The sequence below is a fragment of the Theropithecus gelada genome, chromosome 5 (assembly GCF_003255815.1).
Source record: "Theropithecus gelada isolate Dixy chromosome 5, Tgel_1.0, whole genome shotgun sequence".
In the NCBI taxonomy this organism is placed as follows: domain Eukaryota; kingdom Metazoa; phylum Chordata; class Mammalia; order Primates; family Cercopithecidae; genus Theropithecus; species Theropithecus gelada.
This window is the reverse complement of record NC_037672.1, coordinates 147,375,269-147,398,864: the sequence shown is the minus strand read 5'-3', so window position 1 is coordinate 147,398,864 and position 23,596 is coordinate 147,375,269. Positions and strand designations below refer to the sequence as shown.

The 23,596-nt window shown below is 35.8% G+C and overlaps 1 protein-coding gene and 1 pseudogene across 2 annotated transcripts in view; both read left to right on the top strand.

The window, feature by feature from the left end:
• The window catches only part of LRBA (LPS responsive beige-like anchor protein), a 756,763-nt gene that overhangs the window by 593,461 nt on the left and 139,706 nt on the right, over positions 1 to 23,596 (top strand). For both annotated transcript variants that reach the window (XM_025385122.1, XM_025385123.1), the window contains exon 47: positions 12,264 to 12,416. In XM_025385122.1, coding sequence (XP_025240907.1) covers positions 12,264 to 12,416 — 153 coding nt within the window. The remainder of the gene's footprint in view (positions 1 to 12,263; positions 12,417 to 23,596) is intronic.
• On the top strand, positions 4,554 to 6,248 carry LOC112625178 (annotated as a pseudogene).

Below are 23,596 nucleotides of genomic sequence, written 5' to 3'. Positions count from 1 at the left end.
CAGAGATTCTGAAAGGCAGTTGAGTCTAACATGAAGGCCTTTGGTAATAGTCTAAAAATGCTTGAGTTAATTCTATAAGCCAGTTCAGCAAGATAATAGTTATGATTGACTTTGCAATCTGCCTGATCTGTGTCACAGCTATTAAAGAGATGCAAACAAATGAGCATTTGGTTGACTGTAAGGGACAGGAGGCATAAAGCTTTTCTAAGAGTAAGTGAAAGAGCCTGGGAAAAAGAGCGAGGTAGTTTGAGGAGAAAATAGAGAGTGTATGCTTATTCCAGCCAGAAGGGCACAGCAAAACTCAAATGGATGTGTTCCTGATATGGAGTGGGACTACTAACATCTCATTTTTTAGGATGAGATTTTCTGTCCACAAGAGAACTGGTAGCTGGATGTCAGATGTTGACCACAAGTTGTTAATGATTCAGTTTTCTACATTTTATTACTGTGATAGCCTTGCAAACATGGACATACCATCACTGGTCATATCTTGGATTTTTCATTTAAAACCTATTTTACAATTTAATGTGCATCATTAATGGTGAGTGTATTAAGTTATGACGTTGGTAGGGTTAGTAAAGTTTATTCTCTATTTATAGTTAAGTAAATAGAATGCAGTTAAGTCCTAAGAGATACTAAATATTATTTTAAAAATAAACGACTATGCAGTAATATTCTATGAGCTCATATATAATTTAATATTTAACCCTTAAAAAGTTTTAAATGTACGTATGCATGTTGAATAATAATGTATAGTGGAGGTGATCATAGAATGGTTTTGTGGCTTGTGAGATTTGTAAAACATGAGACCTTTGACTTGCCCTCTACTACCTCAGAAATCCCAGAGGTCTGCAATCTGAAGATAAATTAGGTTTCTTTTTTCCCTTAGCAGCACATCTTCTACCGTGTTAATACATTCCATGGATGCTGATATCATCAGCATTAGGCCCATTTATAAGAAAATGCTTAGCTACAGTTAATAGAACATAATTGATGGAAATGTATTTCTTAATTATTTAGTTTTTAAAATTAAACTTCGATGATTTAGTAATTTTATTTCTTAGCAAAAAAATCTTCACTCTGTTCTCAGACATCTTTTTTAATAATTTAAAGTTTTAAAAAATGCTGAAAGTAAAATTAAAATCTTATCCTTATTCATGCATTTGCACATTTTCAACTTAAGTGCTCATTCATTTCTCCTTCCTATCTTCCCTCCCTCCTTCTGTTTTTTTTGCCAGCCTCTCTTCTTTTCATCAGTGAGCTCAAACTTGCTCAAATATGTCTGTTTATCCTTGCTTTTATACGTAACTTATACATAACTTATGATTTGTTAATTTAGCCGCATCTCTTTAGCCCTTTTCCTCAAGGGCTAAAGGTTTAATGATGAACCTTTGTGCTAATTTATTTAAGTATTGAAGTTTGTACTCGTGTCTACAATGAACTACATTTTGCTCGTTGATAAAAATTACTTGAAACCCTGAATATTTTTCTTCTCATGCTATTTACATACCATACAGAAAAATTAAAACCCTGTTAAGACATTTGGAAAATAGTCATATCTTCCAGAATTATAAAAATGCATACATCTGTCAAGTGTGATTTGTTTTTAGACTGGTGACCTTATCATATTTCTTGTTCAACTAAAAAATGTAGACTGTTCATTAATGTGTTCTTAGAACTGAGATGAGTGGTCCTTCTCCCATACTAAATATATATCTACCAATTATTCCAGAAAAGGTTTAAGGTGCACATTTTATTTGCATCTTCTCTTACGGCAGTTACAACTCACCTTTTGTTTGCATTATTAATGCCCATTATTTCTCTCCAAATTATAATTTATTTGGAGATAAGGGTCTAGAACAGCAAAAGGCCCAATGGAGATGTCCATTTCAAACATGGAAGTGAAAAATGTGTTGAAAGCAAGAGAGAACCATAAATTATTGGGGATATTTATCATAATATGAAGCATGTTAAGCCCTACTGTCATTGCTAATAAAAAAGATAATATATTTGTTTTGAATGTCATAGTTATTTGGCAGGAACTATTAAGTCTCAAATACTTTTGTGGGCATATATATTTTTGAAAGTAAGTTTTGTTTAGTATTCTTAGAATTATGTTAAATGCTTTTATAAATGGGCATAATTCAGTGAATGACCTGTAGGCTTTAGGATTTAGGCAAATTGCGTCTGCAATTTGGGATTTTTATCGTGAATCCTACTAATGATAATAAAATCTTATTATATATAGAATTCCATATAATCCCATATGAGCCTCACAAGAAACCCTGTGGTTTTGAAATGGCAATTGAGGTGAGTAAGGGTCACAGAAATTAAATTTATTTGAGTGCATGTGATAGTAAGTTGAGTAGACAAGACTTAAACCCAATTATTCTTTCTACTATATCAGACTGAAATAGATTATCATTTATCTATTGATTTGTAACCCTTGATTTTTCTTTATTGTAATGCATTTGAAATAACAGTTTTATAATATCTAAAAACCACATAATATTTATGGGGTTGGTCTGGAAGGATTATAGATTATTTTTTCTTTTCCAGTTTTGAAAATGATTGTTTTTCTTTTACTGTAGAAAAAAATAGCATTTTATCTACCAAATCAGGACAAACTAAATTTAAATATCAACTTAAAAGCTTTCAGATATGCAGTTGATTTAAAATAACTATTATAAATGCAATTCACTGTACTTGATCTCTAGTGAATTTTTTTAAAGTTTTATTACTTACGGGCTAACAAAATAAATACTTGAAAATTAAAATGTATCAAAGCATGCACCTTATATTTTTATAATATATTGTTAATCAGCTCTTTTTTGTTAATTAAGAAAGCTTATTTTCAGTTTTTTAAATCATTTTTTCAGTGGTGAAAAGCTAAAATTTTGCTTTCACATTTTTTTACCGTCAGTATTCCTAAGCAGTGCACCTTAAATTAGTTAACTTCTAATTTATCATGTTTCTATTTGAGTTGTCAGGATTTTATATTTAGGAAAAATAAAATAAATGTTTAATTTTAATTAAAAAGGAGCTTCTTCATTTTTATTTCTATTTTGATTATCTTGTTTCTTTTTGGTTGATAGATTAGTAGTTGGTATGTTTGCCCCAATATATTGAAGTGGTGGGTTTAGTTCAGTGCATACAATTGGTGACTATTAAAAGGAGAATCATATAGCCTGGCTGCAAAGATTGTTCGTATCAGTGGAAATTATACCTTAATAAAGAAAACTAAAGCATATGTGTGGTCACAACCAATCCTTGTCATTATGCCGTGAAAGCCTTGGGATTTGTGATCAAAGCAATGGGCTTATCCTGAACTGTGGTATAACCTCTGGTTGAACCTTTCAAATTTTTATCTTAGGAGATGATACACTAAATGTTGGCCATGCTACCTGCCTCTAAGACTCATCTACCTAATTAAGTGATAGAGATTAAAATTATTGTGAGCAAGCCAGAAGAAAATGTGAATTGTAAATGTATCTGTCTTCTGTCAGTGTTGTTTACTTATCATTTTCCACTGATGTTTTAAAGAATTGCTGAACATGTGTTTTTTATCCAGAACTGACTGTTCTGTTCTGATGAATATAAAACATACTTCACTTTGTAAATGTGCATTAAAAGTATTAGAAAGGCATAATCTTTGACTCTGTTACTACATTTCATCTGTCAAAAGAGATAATTTTGAACTGTTAGATTTAGTGTCGTATCAAGACATGGTTCTTAGAAAGATGCTTTTAGTATTAAGTTGGAGTTCTACCGTATAACTTAAATGCCATTGTCATCCACAGTAAGATTTTGGCTGTATATATGCTTATTTATTTTGTTACATACTGGTATATATCAGTTGAGTTGAGCATGTTTATTTCATATTAAGAGAGTAGTGAACTCTCATCACTGACTTATTCATGCAGATTTTGTTGTGATGAGACTGCAATATAGTTTAAGTACAGCATGTCCTCAAATAATGTCATTTCATTCAATGTTTTGTTATATCGCTGGTGAGAAAAAAACATGAATTCATGACCGGGGCCGCTGTCTGTGTGGTGTTTGCACGTTCTTCCCATGTCTGTGTGGTGTTTTTCTGGGTACTCTGGTTTCCTCCCACGTCCCAAAGATGTGCACATGAGGTGAATTGGTGTGTCTACATGGCTCCCGCCTGAGTGTGTGTGTGTGTGTGTGTGTGCACCTGGTGTCCTGCTATGGGATGGCACCTGGTGTCCTGTCCAAGGCAACATGGGTTCCTGCCTTGTGCTCTGAGTTGCCGGGGTAGGTGTAGGCCACCTGCAACCCTGAAGTGGAATAAATGGGTAAATAATTATCTTGTGTTTGTTCATCTTCCTTAGATGTATATATAGCTCACATTTATTTCAATATTTAATATTACAAGTGTTTTGGGTCTCTTGTTTAGAAGTTTGGCGATGTTTTTGTGGCAACCAAAATATGCCATAGGAACTTAACTCATTTATATCAATTAGCCTGTGGGAAAATTGGTTTTGTTATATGCCATTGTATGTAAAGTTGCAATTTCCAAGAACCTGTCGATGACAGTAAGTGAGGATTTGCTGTATATATGTTCACTCTCTTATTTAATTGTGCTAATTTGTTGTTCTTCACACTGTATGTAAAATCTTAATAATCTCTCTCCTCAGTATTAGTTTCTTAGAAATGCTTGTCATATTTTAAATTCACGTGTAAAGTCCTCAGTTTCATGGCTCCTTCCATTTAGAAGGGGATACAAATAAGCAAGCAGTTATAATACAGATTGATGAGTTCTGTGTTAGGGAAATACAATGTATTGTTTTTCCCTAAAGCTTTCTCTGATCACCCCAACTTTTAGTCATAATTTTCTCATTTGAATTTCTAGAGTGCTAGTTGGTTTCACAACCTATTTTCTCTTAAAAATATATCCTTTCTCTATTACTGATTTAGATCTGTATTCTGGAGTGGGGGGAACACTCATATTATGTATCGCAGACCCTGAAACAGTTCTCTCTAAAGAGTAAGAACTAGCAGGAGAATGGCGTGAACCTGGGAGGCAGAGCTTGCAGTGAGCCAAGATCGCGCCACTGCACTCCAACCAGGGCAACAGAGCGAGACAGCGTCTCAAAAAAAAAAAAAAAAAAAAGTAAGAACTAACCTACAGGGGCGTCCCCTAGCCCTAGCAGGAGGGAGCCCGCGTGTGCTGAGGTGCTGAGGAATCTCTGCCCGGTGCTGGAGCTGCTGTGCGGGCCCTGCAGTGGTGCTGGGTCGGGCCCAGGGGCTGCCCACCCAGAGCTGGGGTGCCAGAAGAGCCGTTGGTGAGGACATTTCACCGTTTGGTCTCCCCTTTTGTGGGGACGCAGGTGATCAAGACAGGGGCAACAGTAAGCCTGCAGTCTCTGTGGCTCCAGGACACCCAGGTCCATGGAAAGAAATTATTCCTAAGATGTGATCCAGGTGAAGAAATGGGGCTGCTGGCAACAGCCCACCGCTGGAGCCTCCATGGAAAGAAATGCAGAAGGAAGGGACTGTGGACCCAAAGCAGGCCCGGGAGCCCACTGGGCAGAAGACCCTTGATGCCTTCTCACTGTCCGCAGAACTCGTCCCCCGGGGAGAGGATGATTACGAATGTTTGGAAGGAGACACACCTGCAGGAGATGCTGGGAGGTGGCTGCATGTCAGCTCTTGTTTGTTTGGCAGCATTTGGGTGAACGATTTCTCCAGAACTAAGAAAGCCAGCAAGAGCGGGTACTGGAGGGAACCTGCCCCAAGGCTGGTCCTGTACTTTGGTGGTGGTGGTTTCCTGGCATATTATAATTGTCAGATGTCTTGGAGCTCTTCCCCAGAGGTCACACCCACCTGTGACATCCTGTCTGAGAAGTTCCATTGAGGACAAGCCTTGGAAGCTCTAGGCCAGGCTCAACCTGTCTGCTATACACCGTTGGACCAGAAATACTTCTCAGGGCTAGGGAACATCATTAAGAATGAAGTCTTATACAGAGCTGGCATCCATCCCCTTTCTCATGGTTTAGTCCTGAGTGCCTCCATGTCAGGAGGCCCTGGTGGATCGCGTGGTAGAGTTCAGTACAGCCTGGCTGCAGGGCAAGTTCCAGAGCAAACCGCAGCACATGCAGGTCTACCAGAAAGAACAGTGCCTTGCTGGCCACCAGGTCATAAAGAAGCCATTTGGGCCTTCAGGAGGGTTCCAGAGGCTCACCTGGTGGTGCCCACAGTGCCAGCCTCAGTTGTTATGTTGAAGGCAGAGTTTTCATAGGGTTAGGTTTGTTTTTATTTTTCCTTTTATAGTTCAGTTAATTCTTCCTATTGAATTGTGCCATTGTGAAAGATGAGAAAAGTCATGATGATGGGTAAGGGGAAAACCTCCCAGAAGTCAATGGGGCAAGAAAAAAGAAAGCCTATGGGAAATAGCTGTGCTCCAGACATGGCTTTGCAGCTGATGTGGGGTTTTGGGGGTTTTTATTTTGTGACAAGGCTGAACTCTGTTTCCTAGGCTAGGGTGCAGGAGCATGAACTCGGCTCACTGCAGCCTTGCCCTCCCAGGCTCAAGCAGTCCTCACCTCAGCCTCCAGAGTAGCTGGGACTACAGACATGTGCCATGATGCCTGGCTGATTTTTGTTTACTTTTTATAGAGATGAGGTCTTGCCATGTTGGCCAGGCTGGTCTTGAATTCCTGCACTCAAGCGATCCTCCCACCTTGGCTCCCAAAATGTTGGGACCACAGGTGTGAGCCACTGTACCCAGCCAGCTCCTGTGTTGTTGTTGTTTTTGTTCTGCAACTTTGGTTGATTTTAAGGCCCTCCATTTTGGAAAGCAGGAAGACAGTAATTTTTTTTTTTCTTGTTCCCCTGGAGGATCCAGGGATGAGAATAGAGTGGCCTGAGAGCGGTGCTTGGGTTCAGCCTCCTGCCAGGTCCTTTCTGCTGGACGCAGACACCAAGAGCCTGGGGTGGAGCAGAGAGCTGCGCCTTCTGGGGTGCTCAGTGGTCTGCAGAGAAAAGCTGCTTGTTTACTCCTTAAGTCAATGTATTTGTGACTGTTGCTGTTAATATGTTGAACGATTCAGGAATCAAGGGCTATGGAGAAACTCCTTCAGGTTGTTGGCAACAGGTAAATGAAACTAGGACAGTAACATGAAAATAAATCTCTCTGTTAAACAAACAAAAAAGAATAAGAACTAAATAAATGTGGTTTCTTTTTTGTGATAATGATGTGCTACATCACCCTTCATTTCTACCTAAGGTTTAAATCAAATAATTAAGAGGGGTTCTTGTGAGTTTTATTACTTTAATAAAAAATAACATTTACATTCTATTTGTATTTCTGCCCATACTGAATTCTTCCTGCATTTTTTGTGTGTGTGTATATACATATATAAATATATACATAAAATGACATGTTTACATGTTATTTATATATATATATGTATAATGTATATATGTATTTTTTTTGAGACAGGGTCTCGCTCTGTCACGTAGAGTGCAGTGGTGTGAACACAGCTCACTGCAGCCTCCTGGGCTCAGGCAGTCTTCCCCATCAGCCTCTCGAATAGCTGGGACTACAGGCACAGGTGATACCACCATACCTGGGTAAAGTTTTTTATTTTTTGTAGAGACGGGTCTTGCCATGTTGCTCAGGCTGGTCTTGAACTCCTGGAAACAAGCCATCCTTCTGCCTTGGCCTCCCAAAGTGCTGGGATTACAGGCCTTAGCCATGGTGTCTGGCCTAGAAATATATTATCCTGGCTGGGCTTGGTGGCTCACTCCTGTAATCCCAGCACTTTGGGAGGCCGAGGCAGGCAGATCACCTGAGGTCACGAGTTTGAGACTAGCCTGGCCAACATGCTGAAACCCCGTCTCTACTAAAAATACAAATTTTTTTTTTTTTTGAGACGGAGTCTCACTCCGGCTGGAGTGCAGTGGCCGGATCTCAGCTCACTGCAAGCTCCGCCTCCCGGGTTCACGCCATTCTCCGGCCTCAGCCTCCCGAGTAGCTGGGACTACAGGCGCCCGCCACCTCGCCCGGCTAGTTTTTGTTAAAAATACAAAAATTAACCAAGTGTGGTGGCCTATAATCTCAGCTACTCAGGAAGCTGAGGCATGAGATTGAACTCAGGAGGCAGAGGTTGCAGTGAGCTGAGATAGCACCACTGCACTCAAGCCTGGGTGACACAGCAAGACTCCATCTCAAAAAAAAAAAAAAAAAAAAAAAAAAAGATATTATCAGTTAATCTATTGCTAACTTTTTAGCATTATTGAAATAGATATAAAATTATAACCACCAACTCAAGTGTACATGAAATATCCTAATTTGAACTCAGCCCTTCTTCATATTAGGCTGGTGAAAAATTCCTTCATAGTTATTAGATTGGTAGGGCAGAGACCTTCTTTTCTCAAGGCTTGAATGAGAATCCAGGCTTATGCGATACCTAGAAAACTGGCCTTCACATCTTTAGTCCATCGTTTTCTTCATTAGTCATATCTTTATTGTCTAAGATACATATGGTCTTTTGGAGGCAGGCAGCTCTGATGATTTTACCAAGTTAGTGTTAGAAAATATTTGCTGATGCCAAAAGCCATGGTGCCAAGGGACTAGCTTCCCTGTGTGCACCATGCATGGGGCCACTGTGTACAGTAGGCAGATTGTTCTTCATGAAAGGGCACTTGATTGAGAGAAAGAACGGAAGCTAAAATCCAGCCTGTATTTACTCCATTTACCAAGCTGAATTCTCTTAGGGCTACATTAGCCTAGAAGTGTTGCCTTTTTTCTAATTCACATTGAGGCACTGTATGGGCATATAGTGACCCTCTCACCATTCCCCATCCTCTGGGTTCCTGCCTAACCTCTTCATCCCTTCTCCTTCTCCTTTCCCCCAGTCTGGGGGGGGTGGTAAAGCTGACTGTAGATTTTGAGAACTTGCTTCCCTACTCTTGGAAAACATTTATGCCTCTTCTTTGGCTTCTCTTTCTTTAAAAATACTAACATGTGACTCCTCCTTCACCTGGATACCTCACATACTCTCTGTTTGCTTAGAGATTCACACAAGACAGAAAAGAAAGATGCCTTCAGGAGACCTCTGCTCTGGACCCTGCAAATGTTCTTGAGAAAGGAAATGCCTGACTACTCTCTTAAAATTAAAGGTGAAGGGAGTCAGAGGTGAAAAAGTAGAGTAAAACACAAATACATATCTTGATAAATTTCAAGTGAAACGTTGAAAGCTTAAATTTTAGTTTTTACATTTTTAATTTTGAAATGTTTACAATGTGCATTGTACAAAATTTACATAAAGTGTTTCCTTAGGAAATCACAAAATCCATAGTAATTAAATGGAAATTGATGAGTCATTACTTTCTTCCCAGCATGATAGAAATTATGTAGCTGAAACACTTGAAAGTTTGAAATTGCTTTCTTCATATCACTTATTAAAAAATTCTTCTTTGTTTTATGGGTGATTTGGCTCCATTTAATTTCTACTTAAACTAATGAATTTATATTTAGTTTACGGTGTCAACATTAAAGTAACATAATAATTCATAATAAATTTGTATTTAAAAATAAATTGGGCCAGGAATAAAGATATTTTTGGGAGGATTGCTTGAAGCCAGGAGTTTGAGACTAGCCTGGGCAACATAGCCAGACCCTGTCACTGCAAAAAAATTAAAAAATTAGCCAGGCATGGTGGTGTATTCCTATAGTCCTAGCCACTTGGATGGCTAAGGTGGAAAGATGGATTAAAGTTTGAGGTTACAGTGAGCTATGATTGTGCCACTACTGTACTCCAACCTGGGTGACAGAGTGGGACCCTGTCTCTTAATCAAAAAAAACAAAAACCAAAAAACAACAACAAAAAACTTGTGGAGAATATTTGTTTTGAGCAAATAAATTTTTTGTCAATTTGTTGAGTAACCTGAATGAAATAACAGATGTGGAAGATACAGACAAATATACAAAATCATAATATTTTGGTGCTATATATTAGAATGATTGAAAACTTCATTTTTGTAACAATTGCTATGAAATGTCATTTGTTCCATTCTGCTTCCTAGAATTGGTGTTGGTAAGAGTACTTTTTAGGTATATTTTTGCTATGCATTATGCATCTCTAATTTACAATAGAAATGATGAATCTCTCAAATTTTAAAACTCAGGGGAAAACTAGCACTTACAATTCATCCATTATAATTACTGTTTTGAATCTAGGAGAATTATAAAACAATAGCATGGTAGGTATAACCAGCAAAAGAAAGACAGTATCTTCTAATCATGATAGAGTGTCAGTGGGAGTGGAAGTGGGCAGCAGGTATTACTGAAATGAAAATAACTAGTATTTAATTAAGCAAATGCTGCTTTTGATTGTCAATGAACAAGGAAAGCATGTTCCTCCCTCTTTATTGTAAAACAAGGCCTGGGAATGGTAACATTCATCTTCAAAAGCACAGGTATTATGAAGTGAAAATAACATATTTTGGTAAAATTTGTCAAAGCTGGAAATTAACTGAATACACACTTCTGCAAATTAATACTAGAAAATTATATAGTGTTTTATTGGGATAAATCACAACATTACAAAAATTCTTTTTCAATTAATTTTATTTATATAACAATTGCTATACATAGAGAGAGATATATATGAAAGATACATGTATTCAGGATAGCCAGTTGTTTTCTCATCGTGAAAATGCTAAAAGTTTAGAGTTTCTTTTCCTTTTTTAAAAATCCCTTTGCATATAAGTTAAAAACTTAATTTAAAATGTTTAGCACTGCATATACTATGTAAGTAGAACCCAGGCTTATTTGATGACTAAGGGCACAAGCTTTATAGTTAAACAAATCCTGGTCCAACTTCCATATTTATAATATCTCAACTGATAACCTTGCACAAAGTATGTTTTTGAGCCTTAGTTCATTTTTTAAGTAGAAATGATACTTTACTTTGTAAAGTGGTTGTGAGATTAAATGTAATAAGGTTTATTGAGTTTATTTATTTATGCTATGAGAGTATGACTCATACCATGCAATAAGTGTTAGCTCAGACAAATTGGATATAGCTTTTTGCTTCATAAAATAACACACATCTGCCTTTTCCCCTTTTGTCAATTAGAATTATATGCATTGTTTTCGAAGATGAGACTCTTAAAATTTTTGTGTGATTACAGTCTAATTTTATTTATAGCTAAGCTTTAACCAAGGTCTTTTTTTAAAAAAAAATTGTTCAGTTTAAATACTTTTTAAGTCTAATGGTCAGGTGGTTGTCAGCCATTTGGAAGGAGAACAAGCTCATTTCTACCCTGACTAGTTAATTATTGTGATTGTAAACAAAGGATGTACAATTCAAAGTCAGGCAACATTTCACATGGATGATGGAGGTGATAATAGCTTAATTCCTGCTGGATTTTTTTTTCTCTGCTCTGGCAAGTTCATACTGACCTTGTCCAAAATCTGATGACCTCCCTATTTTACTCAACTGTTTGGAAAGCCGGGCCTGCCATAGCTGGCCCTGAGGGGGTATCTGAAAGACCACTGAACCACTGACCCATGTCAAGACTGGATTTCAAGTGTGATCTACAGAGCCTCTGAAATAGTTATATATGGGGTTTATTACACACAAAAGGCTAAACAGCTGCATTTTTCTGCTTATTAAATGTCATTATTAAAGTTACATACTGAATTTACTCAGTTTCTCATGCAAGTCATTTTCTAGACTAATTTTAAATTTTCATCTTTTATCAGAGTTGGTGTCTTTAAACTTGACTGTTTTGAAATGTGAGGAAAATGTACTAACAAACCATGGCTAAACTGTAATAAATTGTCTTCCTGGTTGATGAAGAGACCAAGGCAGTGGCATTTTAATGCTTATTAAGATTTTGGGTTTTTCTGGCAAAAATTCCATATACCTCATAAAAAATCTAGCTAAGTTGTCATTATTGTTACAGCATGGTAATTTATGTTTATAGCTTGTCAAACCTCAGTTATTACTAAAATGTTTGTATTTAAGAGTTTTGAGGTTATGAGACATGTCATGAAGAAAAGCCTGTGAAAGGTATTTATACCAGTAAGATGTAATTTAAATTGGGTTGGATAGGATCTATCTACCTTATGAGAAACTGTGACAGGGCTATGATATGCAAAGAAAAAAAATTCCCTGTGTTTATTTTGTTCTTCTGAACAATAGAAAATGATCAGGTCCTTTTTTTGAATATCTAGTCAGTATCCTACAGTTTATAATATCACATTGTCTCTTATTTTTATATAGGAGTTGATTCCTGAATTTTATTATCTCCCTGAGATGTTTGTCAACTTCAATAATTATAATCTTGGAGTGATGGATGATGGGACAGTAGTGTCTGATGTTGAACTTCCTCCTTGGGCCAAAACCTCAGAAGAATTTGTTCACATAAACAGATTGGTAAGATAGTAATCATCTACTCTGTCTGTCATGAGCTTTTGCTCAAAGCATCTTTCATGTGTGTTGGTGTATAATCATTAACCCTTGCTCTTCTGGACAAAGCTGTAGGTGATAGGACTAACTGAAAGTGACATAATAGCTCAAGAATCCTTGTATGTACTTTATGAAATGTTATTGAATTGATATATAAAATAATAGTTTATTTTCTGCAGAATTTAAGTTACATTCATATATACATGATAATTCAAAATAAGTGAAAATTAAAAGTGAAATTGGAATTATAAGTTTTTCCAAATTTGAGCTTCTTCTTCCAAGAAAGGAACATAATTTTGTGTTCCAGGTTAGAAGGCCATTGCACATTTTCGTAAAAGAAACAAGATTTTCAAATTACGTCCTGTATCTATCATTTGAAGGAAATCTTCCTGTAATATTGAGAATATGAAAACGTTGAAACTTAAAAGCACGTTAAATTTGTGGTTACAAACAACTCTTTAGTGGACTCTTTAGTGTCCTTCGTATCTGGGTTCAGTATTCTTTTTGATACATTAATATGACTTTTTTTTTTTTTTTTTGCCTTTTAAGTTTCACAGAAGTTTGGAATCAGGGAGCTTTATTCTTAGTATTTAAAAATAGAATCTTGGCCCGGTGCGGTGGCTCACACCTGTAATCCCAGCACTTTGGGAGGCCGAGGCGGGTGAATTACCTGAGGTCAGGAGTTCGAGACCAGCCTGCCCAACATGGTGAAACCCTGTCTCTATTAAAAATAAAAAATTAGCCGGGCATGATGGCGGGTGCCTGTAATCCCAGCTACTTGGGAGGCTGAGACAGGTGAATTGCTTGAACCTGGGAGGCAGAGGTTGCAGTGAGCCAAGATCACCCCATTGTACTCCAGCCTGGGCGACACAGCGAAACTCCGTCCCGGAATTTAAAAAAAAAAAAAATTAAAAAAATAAAAGTAGAAAGTTTACCGTACTCTACGTTAAAAGTGAAATCTCAGTTGCGTTGTGTTTTTACTTCACACATAAAAAAGGAAAATTGGCCGGGCACGGTGGCTCAAGCCTGTGATCCCAGCACTTTGGGAGGCCGAGACGGGCGGATCACAAGGTCAGGAGATGGAGACCATCCTGGCTAACATGGTGAAACCCCGTCTCTACTAAAAAAATACAAAAAACTAGACGGGCGAGGTGGCAGGTGCCTGTAGTCCCAGCTACTCGGGAGGCTGAGCCAGGAGAATGGCATAAACCCGGGAAGCGGAGCTTGCAGTGAGCTGAGATCTGGCCACTGCACTCCAGCCTGGGCGACAGAGCGAGACTCCGTCTCAAAAAAAAAAAAAGGAAAATTGTTGCATTTTTTTTCATGTGGCATTCCTTTCTTTTCATACCAACAATTAATCCTGTCTTCCAGATCCTATTACAGTCTCATTATTATTGAAATTTTGCATTCTATATATACTGGAAATGATGCAGGGAAGTGGAAAGAATATGTAAGCTTTGGAATCTGACCAGATTTCCCAATCCTTTATCAATCACATTGCTGATTGTGGGATCTTAGCAGTTTAACCTTTCCGAGCCTTGGTTTCTTCATTTGTAGTTTTGAAATTATGAGTAAACAATTGTAATTATGTATGTAAAATGCCTAGAATATTGTCTGGCTTATAGTAGGCACTCAGAAAATAGTAAACAATATTATTGTATCACAGTCTTATGGAACATGTTGCATTTTACTTTTACCCCAAGAATTTTTAAAGATTCTCACAAAGTTTCTGTGATTAAAGTGAGAGATGAAGACTAAGCTTGCTCTGAAAGATACTGGAGGAAATGTCAAACCTTTAAATGCGGCAGGTGTCTAGGGTCGTATGTGTTTCTTTTTTCTCCAGGGACACACAGAAGTGAATAGAAGGTACATTCATACTACAACTTTTTTCTTTCAGTGATTTTTCTTTTAAAACAGATTCATTGAGGTACAATCTATATATCATAAAATTCAACTTTTAAAGTATGCAATTCAAGGAGTTTAGTAAATGTGTACAGTTGTGTAACCACCACTGTAATCCAGCTTTGGAACACTCACATGAGTACAAAAAGTTTCCTTGGGCCTCTTTATAGCCGCTGCTTCCACTGCTGGCTCCAGGCAATCACTGATTCTGTCTTTATAGTTTTGCTTTTCTAGAAATTTAATATTAATGGAATCATACAATATGTAGTCTTTTTATGCCTGTCTTTCAGATAGCATGATGTTTTTTGAGATTCATCCATGTTGTGCATATATCAGTAGTTAATTTCTTTGTGTTGCTGCATAGTATTCCATTTTATAGATGTATCACATTTTACAGTGTCTTTGCTAGTTAATGAACTTTTTTTTCCAGTTTGGGCTATTATAAATATTTGCATGTAAGTCTTAGTGTGGACATCTGTTTTCATTTCTCTTGGGTTGATTTCTAGGAATTCCTGGATCGTGTAATAAAAATATTTACCATTTTGTATTCCCACAATGTATGAAGTTTCAGTTTTTCCATATCCTTACCAAGACTTGGTATTGTCAGTCTTATTTATTTTAGCCATTCTAGTAGGTAGGTCATTGTTATTTTAATTCACATTACCCTAGTGATGAAAATGTTAACCATCTTTTCACAGACTTATTTGCTACTCATATATACATATGTTCTTTGGCAAAGTATCTATTGAAATATTTTGCCTATTTTATTTTATTTTTTTATATTTTTTTATTTTATTTTTATTATTTTGCCTATTTTAAAATTGGGTTGTCTTTTTATTATTGAATTGTAAGAGATATTTGTGTATTCTCCATAAAAGTCATTTATCCAACATATATTTTGAAAATATTTTTAACTAGCCATTTTTTATTTTTTAGTGGTGCCTTTTGAATCACTGTTTAAAAAATGTTTTAACTAAATATTAGATATGAAATATTTATACAATATATAAAAGGTACAAAATATCCTCATTATTGGTGAATATACTTTTAAGAAAAAAAATCGTGTTCTGATCTTTTTTTATTGACACACTTTTTCTCAAATATGACTTGAAATTTTAAGTCTCAAGGCAACCAGTGTTCTGTTAATCATTACCATAGTTAGTATTATTAATAATATAAAGAAGTTTGTTAGTATGTTTACTTCACTTTAAAGGAGCTCTAAAAGGCAGAAAGATTTGAATAAGTTATGTATTAAGTTTTTCACCAATATTTTGACAATTAAAAAATTTAATTATATAAGTTAAGGCAAGCCACTCTCCTGACAGTACCTCCCATCTCTACCCTTCTACTGCCTTCACCCCAGAAGAACCAGGCCTATTTGGGACAGGTTTACAAGGGCACTCAAAAAAGAAGATTGTGGTTTACCAAATTGCTTTACAACTAGATTTGGATTTTGGCTACCCATGCTCTAAACTTGAGCATGACTGTAAAGTTATATGCCAAATAATATTTTGCAGTATTAACTGTGCATTTGTTATAACATTATTATTAAGTTTACTTAATATTTTTCCCAGTGGTTCCTACTGCTTGAGTTTTATAGATGTCTTCATTGTTTAGACTCTGAATTAGCTTACATTCCTAAACAGAACTGTATATAAATTCTCTGCAATTCAGATGCAAACATAGTGTAGAGTTGAGTATATATCTGGTCATTTTAATTCATAATTAGGAAAGATACTTGATTTGACATATATGTGCCTTTATGAAAGACTTTAATACCACATTCATTCATTCAAAAATATTTATTTTACACCTCTGATGAACGAAGTTTCCTTACAGTATAGTCTATATTGATTCATTTTGTAATTTTAACTTTCTACAAGTGACTAAACTGTTAGTATGGTATCTTATGTATTGGTTAGCATATTGTCACATAAGGGTTTCATCCCCCTCCTCTTTTTGGTTTACCACTTCAAGTCCACAGATTTTATGCAATGATTGCAGCTCATGAAATGCATACTACTTTGATCTGTGACCTTTTTGTGGTGCTAATCGGGTTCCTGATATCATTATACCTTACTCATTAATCATATTTCCTGCAGCCCGTCAGGCAGCCAGACAGCACAATCCCTGTTTTCAGCCCTCTGTTGGCAGGTTTCTGCTTTTCCAGATTATTACAGACGATACTTCGGCTTCTCATAGCCAGAGCCATATCAAGCTGTGTGTTACAATTAAAGTCAGATGGTCCTCAGGTTGAACAGGGATATAGTGTTGCAGCTGTCCCTCTTCCTGGAACAAGCCAGCACCAAGAACAGATGATCTATAGGACGGTGAATAATAACAGATTGTACAATACTCGGTTGGTAGCAGGGGATCAGAGAATTAATTAACTGACATACTCATGTTAAGATACCCAGCATGTCTTTTTAAAGTATTTGGTTGTTAATTCAAGAGGATAGGATATTTTTAGGAGCATGATTTTGGTAGTGAACCAGTAATGCTACATTCTCTGTTTATGTTAGAGGACCGTAACTACTGTCTTACCCAATGACTTTTATACTCAGAGTTTTCTGTAAGTAATGAAGATCTAAATGTAGGATTGGAACATTGGCTAAGTGGATGGGCTTATGAACACAGGATACTATCCTACATATTTTAAAAGGAAAATTCACCTAAATTTCATTAGTTTTTCAAAGAAGTAAATTATATTTTGTTCTGAACAGTTGGAATCAGGGTAAAACCAAAGCAGTCTTAATTATGTCCCTGAGATTGGTCCCTGTTATCTACTATTACCTGAACTAGGAAAATAATTTATTTCAGATACTGCGTCAGAAATATAAATGAGAAACAGGCTTTCATACTTTCAAATAATAGAAAAATTTATGAGTTCAGAATGCCCATCATCTGTCTCTTGTGATATAATGTCAATGTTTGAACCTATATATTATACTGCCTCTTACAACCTTCAAGTTTCATGTTGAATAAGAAACAACGAAAACCATACTCTGGGCAAAGTTACTAAAAATTGGCCTTTAAAGGTAGAGCATTTTGTTTTAGCCAAAAGATATATAATATACATAACTGATTCAAATTATAATAGTTAATTCATTTAACATGTATTTATTGAGTGCTTGCTTATGGACCAGCACTGTTAGATTCAATGAATAAGAGACGATATCCCTATTCTTTTGGAGATTACCTTCTCTTTGATAACTTGTTGAAATAGAAGGCTTCTCAAGGCCTGGAGGTGGTACAAATCTAGCAAAGGAAGCGTTCTCTTGTTGAATTGTCCTAAGGTTACCAGTTAAAATCACATTTACTTTTTTGTATGTTCTATAGCTTTTGTCTCCTCTACTGTTTCATAATGGTAACACAAATAGTACTCGCTTAACAAGGTAAAGAAAAATAAAATGAGTATATTATCTGCTTTCCATTATCATTAGAGAATATGTGGACAAATTAAAAGAGATGTTGTCCTTTCATAGTATTGCCTGACAGGAAAAAACAAGGTTGATGAAGAACTAAAATCGAAACTGGTTTCTGTCATTGCTAATATTTAAATCTATTCAACATAAACCTTTATAGATCTTATACCTCTGAATGAATCAGGTCAATCTTGTATAACTTTTTTCTCTGAATGGAAAATTTACACTTCTCAAGTGATGACAGCATAGAGACAGAATCTCATGCACCCCACTGAACAAGAATGAGGAAATGACATTTAAAAACTTTTCTTAAGACCACTGACCAGACAACATTTAAAAAAAAAAAATTTGAGAATTGAAATGACAGAAGCTAACATGATTTTTTCAATTTTTGTTTGTTTGTTTCCTTTTCATTTTCGATATTGATAATGATGTGGCCAAGAATGTAAACAGCCATGGTGGCTGCAGTTGGGAATAATTACTCTTAGCTGAGGGTATCTCCCTCTCATGTCTTCATCCCCTTTACTCCCAGTGCAGTGGTTGGATTTAAATCCCCTAGGAATGTAGGGAGATAGGTATGAGGAGTCTAAAATTACTATTATTTGGTTTGCTTTTAGCCATGATGTGTAATTTACTGTGAAATTTTTAGTTAACAAAGGACACCTAAATGAAAGGAAGAAAAAAGATTTACCATATTGTTAATTCTCCCCAAATTTATTTATAAAGTCAGTATAAAAATATAAAATCCAATCAATAGGTTTACTTTGTTTTGGTGGAAGATGATAAACTGATTTTAAAGAGCAAAGGACCATTATGGCCAAAATCCTTTCGGAGAACAAGAGCAGATTTCAGAGGGACTTGCTTTGCTAGATATCAAAAATTATTATAAAGCTATAGTAATTAGGGAAGGAGAAGTAGTACACGAAAAGTGAACAGAGAACCCAGAAATAGACCAGGATATATAAAGAAACCTCATCCATTATAGAGCTGGTATTGCAGATCTGTGGGGAAAGGAAGGACTTTTCTTTTTTTTCTTTTTTATTATTATTATTATACTTTAAGTTCTAGGGTACATATACACAATGTGCAGGTTTGTTACATATGTATACATGTGCCATGTTGGTGTGCTGCACCCATTAACTCGTCATTTACATTAGGTATATCTCCTAATGCTATCCCTCCCTCCCCCCTTTTCAATTTTGGATTCTGAGATAAATAGTTATTTTATTAGTTTCCTAGGGCTTCCATAACAAAGTACTGTAATCTAGGTGGAAACAACAGAAATCTATTGTCTCACAGGTTTGGAGGCCAGAGGTCTGAAATCAAGGTTTAGCAGGGTTGGTTTCTCCTAAATGCTGTAAGGGAAGGACCTGTTCTAGCCTTCTGATTGGCTTATATATGGCTGTCTTCTCCTTGTGTCTCTTCACATCATCCTCCCTCTGTGAATGTCTGTCTGTCCAAATTTTCCCTTTTAATAAGAGCGCCATTCATATTAGATTAAGGACTCACCCTACTCCAGTATGACCTATCCTAAATAAAAACTTCTGTAATGACCCAATTTTCAAATAAGGCCACCTTCTGAGGTGCTGTTAGGTTGAGACTTTAACATAAAAATTGGGGGGGAGCGGCCACAATTCAACCTATAGCAGATATATGGGGGAAAAAATTTAATTGGAACCTCATTTTATTCCACAAACAAAATGAAAGTATATTAAAGCTTTATATATAAAGGTTAAACTATAAACTTTAACAGGATAATACAGGAGAATTTCTATGTAATATTGGAATAGGGAAAGATTTTCAAACAAGAAACAAAAAAGTGAAATATGATATATTACATAAATTGATGGTTGGTTGTTAAACCAACCTTGCATTCACGAATATATTACACTTAGATGTTTTAGGTTCTTTTGATATGTCCTGGATTTTTGTTTTGTTAGTATTTTCTTGAGGAATTACTACTTCTGAGGATTTTTGAATCTATATTTATGAGGAATATTAGTTTGTAGTTTTCTTGTGATATCCTCATCTGACTTTATTGTCAGGGTAATACTAGTCTCGTAGAATGAGACATGGCAGTGTTCCTTCTTCCTCTATATTTTTGAAAGACTGTGAAGGCTACGTATTATTTCTTCATTAAATGTTTGGTAGAATTCACCACTGATGCTATTTATGCATGGCCTTTTCTTTGTGAGAAGATTTTAAATTACCAAATCAGTTTTTTTACTTTTTACAGGTCTATCGAGATTTTTTAATTTTTTCTTGAATCTATGTCAGTAATTTCTTTCCTTCTTGGAATTTGTCCATTTAATCTAAGTTGTCTAATTTTATTTTTATAAAGTTGTTCATAGTATGACTTATCGTTTTAATTTCTCTAAGGTTAGTAATGATGTTACCTCACTTATACTGATTTTTGGTAATTGGTATTATCTTTTTTTCTGGTTCAGTCTTGCTAAAAAGGTTTGTCAATTTTGTTGTCTTTTCAAAGAGCCAACTTTTTGTTTCACTGGTTTCCTCTATGGTGTCTCTTTCGTTGAGTTTTTACTCTAATATTCATTCTTTCCTTTTGCTTGATTTGGGTTTAGTTTACGCTAACTAAATTATTAAATTGGAAAACTACTTTTTTTATTTGAGTTTTTCTCTTCCAATATCAGCTTTTCCAATTACAATTTTCTCTTTATGTGTGGTTTTTGTTGTGTCTCTTAAATTTTGATATTTTGTTTCCTTGTTTTCATTCAGCTTATGCAATTTTCTAATATTCCTGTGGTTTCTTTCTTGGCTTATGGATTGTTTAGAAGTGCATTGCTTGGTTTCCAAATATTTTCCAAAATTCCCTTCTGTATTTTCCAAATCTGTATTTTCCAAATTTTCTCCTGTATTTTCTATTTTTGATTTCATTGTGATTGGAGAGCATACTGTGTATGATTTCAGTTGCTTAAAATGTACTGAGACTTGTTTTCAACCTAGCATGGGAGAATTCTTCACGTTCTCTTTAGAAGAATGGGTATTCTGCTATTGTTGAGTGTTCTGTGGATGTCAGTTGATTAACTTGGTTTTTTGTGTTTAACTATTCTATACCTCTGCTGACTCTCTGTTTGGTTTTTTTTTGTTTGTTTTGTTTTTGTTTGTTTGCTTTTGTTTTGCTAGTGGGATATTGAAGTCTCCAAATGCTGTTTTCAATTCTATCAGTTTTTGCTTCATGTATATTTTGGCTCTGTTGTTAAATGCATATGTTAGCTTCCTATAGCTGCTGTAGCAAATTACTGTAAACACATGGTGGCTTAAGCAGCAGAAATTTATTCTTTCACAGTTCTAGAGTCCAGAAATCTGAAATCAGTATCACATTCCCTCCAGAGGATGTCTGCCTGTGTCTTCACATTGCCTTCTTTTCTGTCTATAGCCAAATTTCTCCCTATCTCCATTTTCTAAAGATACATGTGATTACATTTAGGGTCCTCCCTCATAATCAGAATAATCTTCCCATCTTAAAATCCTCAATTTAGGCCAAGTGCCATGGCTCATGCCTGTAATCCCAGCACTTTGGGAGGCCAAGGCAGGTGGATCACCTGAGGTCAGGAGGTCAAGAGCAACCTGGCCAACATGGCAAAACCCCATCTCTACTAAAAATACAAAATATTAGCTAGGCATGCAGGCGTGTGCCTGTAGTTCCAGCTACTCGGGAGGCTGAGGCAGGAGGATCGCTTGAACCTGGGAGGTGGAGGTTGCAGTGAGCTGCAATTATGCCACTGCACTCCAGCCTGGGCAACAGAGTGAGACTCTGTCTCAAAAAAAAAAAAAAAAAATTCCTCAATTTAATGACATTGCAAAGACCCTTTTCCCGTATAAGGTAGCATTTTACAGATTCCAGGGACCTGATACCTTCCTGGGGGTGAGGGGTACATTTTTCAGCCCATCACAGTGCATACATGTTTATAATTGTTATGTCTTGCTGATAAATTAACCAACTTTTTAGTCATAAATTGTCTCTGTTTTTAGTAAGTTTTGAGTCTGTTTTGCCTGATACTGTTAAAGCCACTTTAGTTCTCTTATGGTAACTGTTGGCATGGTATACCTTTTTCCATTATTTTATTTTCAACCTATGTTTTTGGATTTTGGACACTTTCAAAATGTCTTTTATAGATAGCATATAGTTGGATGATGTTACATTTCTAGACTGACAATGTCTGCCATTTGAAGTGTTTTATTCACATTTAATGTTATTATTGATAGCATAATAATAGCATAATCCAGAAAGCATCCAATAGCATAATCCAGAAATAGATCAGCACATGTAAAGAAACCTCATCTATTATAGAGTTCTATAATAGTTGGATTCATGTCTACCATTTCGTTAATTATTTTCTTTAGTCTTGGGTCTTTTTTGTTTTTCTGTTCCTCCTTTGTCATCTTTTTTATATTAAATACTATTTCTAGTCTACTATTTTCATTGAATTTTTTACTATGTATTTGTTTTAGTTATTTTCTTAGTCATATTTATAGAGACTACAATATAAATTTTATTTTTTGAGACCGAATCTCACTCTGTCACCCAGACTAGGGTGTAGTGGTACAATCACGGCTTACTGCAGCCTCAACCTCCTGGGCTCAAGTGATCCTCTCACCACAGCCTCCTGAGTAGCTGGGAGTACAAGTGTGTGCCACTACGCCCAGCTAAGTTTTTTATTTTTCATAGAGATGAAGTCTCACTATGTTGCCCAAGCTGGTCTTGAACTCCTGATCTCAAGCAATCCTCCAGTCTTGGCCTCTGAAAGTGCTGGGATCATAGGCATGAGCCACTGTGCCCAGTCTGCATTTTAAATTATCACCATTTACTTCAGCTTAATACCAACTTAATTCCAGTAAAATATAGCAGCTTTGTTCTGACTCAACTCCATTCCTTACCCCTAATTTGTGCTATTATTTGTATATATATTACATTTATATATAAGCCTACTATGTAGTGTTATAAATGTTGTATTATATGATCTTTTATCTCCTAAAGAAGTTAAGAGGAGAAAAGATACCTATTAATTTTATTTACTACTTTACCTTAATAGAAACATTTCAAAATGACATCAGAAGAGTGCATCAGGAACTCAGCATCATCTAGGAATGGAATTAAAAATCTTCATACATTAAAAGTTCTATAGAATTGAGGTTTACACTTTCAAATACCAGCGGTTTTCACCATTTCCCTAGAAAAAAAAAATCTTTTTATGAAATGGATTACACATTTCTTTGCCTCTTAAATGGAGAATTCTTTCTGAACTTTAATAGCTTTTTCTGGAATACTAACAGTTGAATATTCCAGACATTTTCCATGATGCCTTGAAGTTACTGAGATGCATAGAGCTTTTTGTTCCTCGCTTAAAACAATGCACATTCCTTTGCTTTCTTTTAGCTTTTCTGTCAGCATTCAAAGTTCTCTTCTCTTCTATATCAGATGTCACTTCAGTGTCAGGGTTTCCATCTTGTTGTGATTGATTATGTTATTTAATGCATATATGGCTGGTTTAAAAGCTTGAGGAATGACCCATTGCCTCCCGCCGTTAAGGTTCATGAGCTTCGTGCTTGTTTTCCTCTTGGCCTTCAGTTCCTTTTAGTTTCTCTGTGTTCTATATTTTCTGAACACCTGAATTCTGTACTTTGGATAAATGAGAGTAAATTGCATTTTGTTTAGTGACATGTTATTGTGCTAGATACAAACCACATAAAATAAAATGATATTATTTATAATATATGCTACATCCATGGTAGAAAAATATTTAAATTCTCTGTTTATTCTGGGTAAGTAACTTCTATGATTTTTCTACCACATCA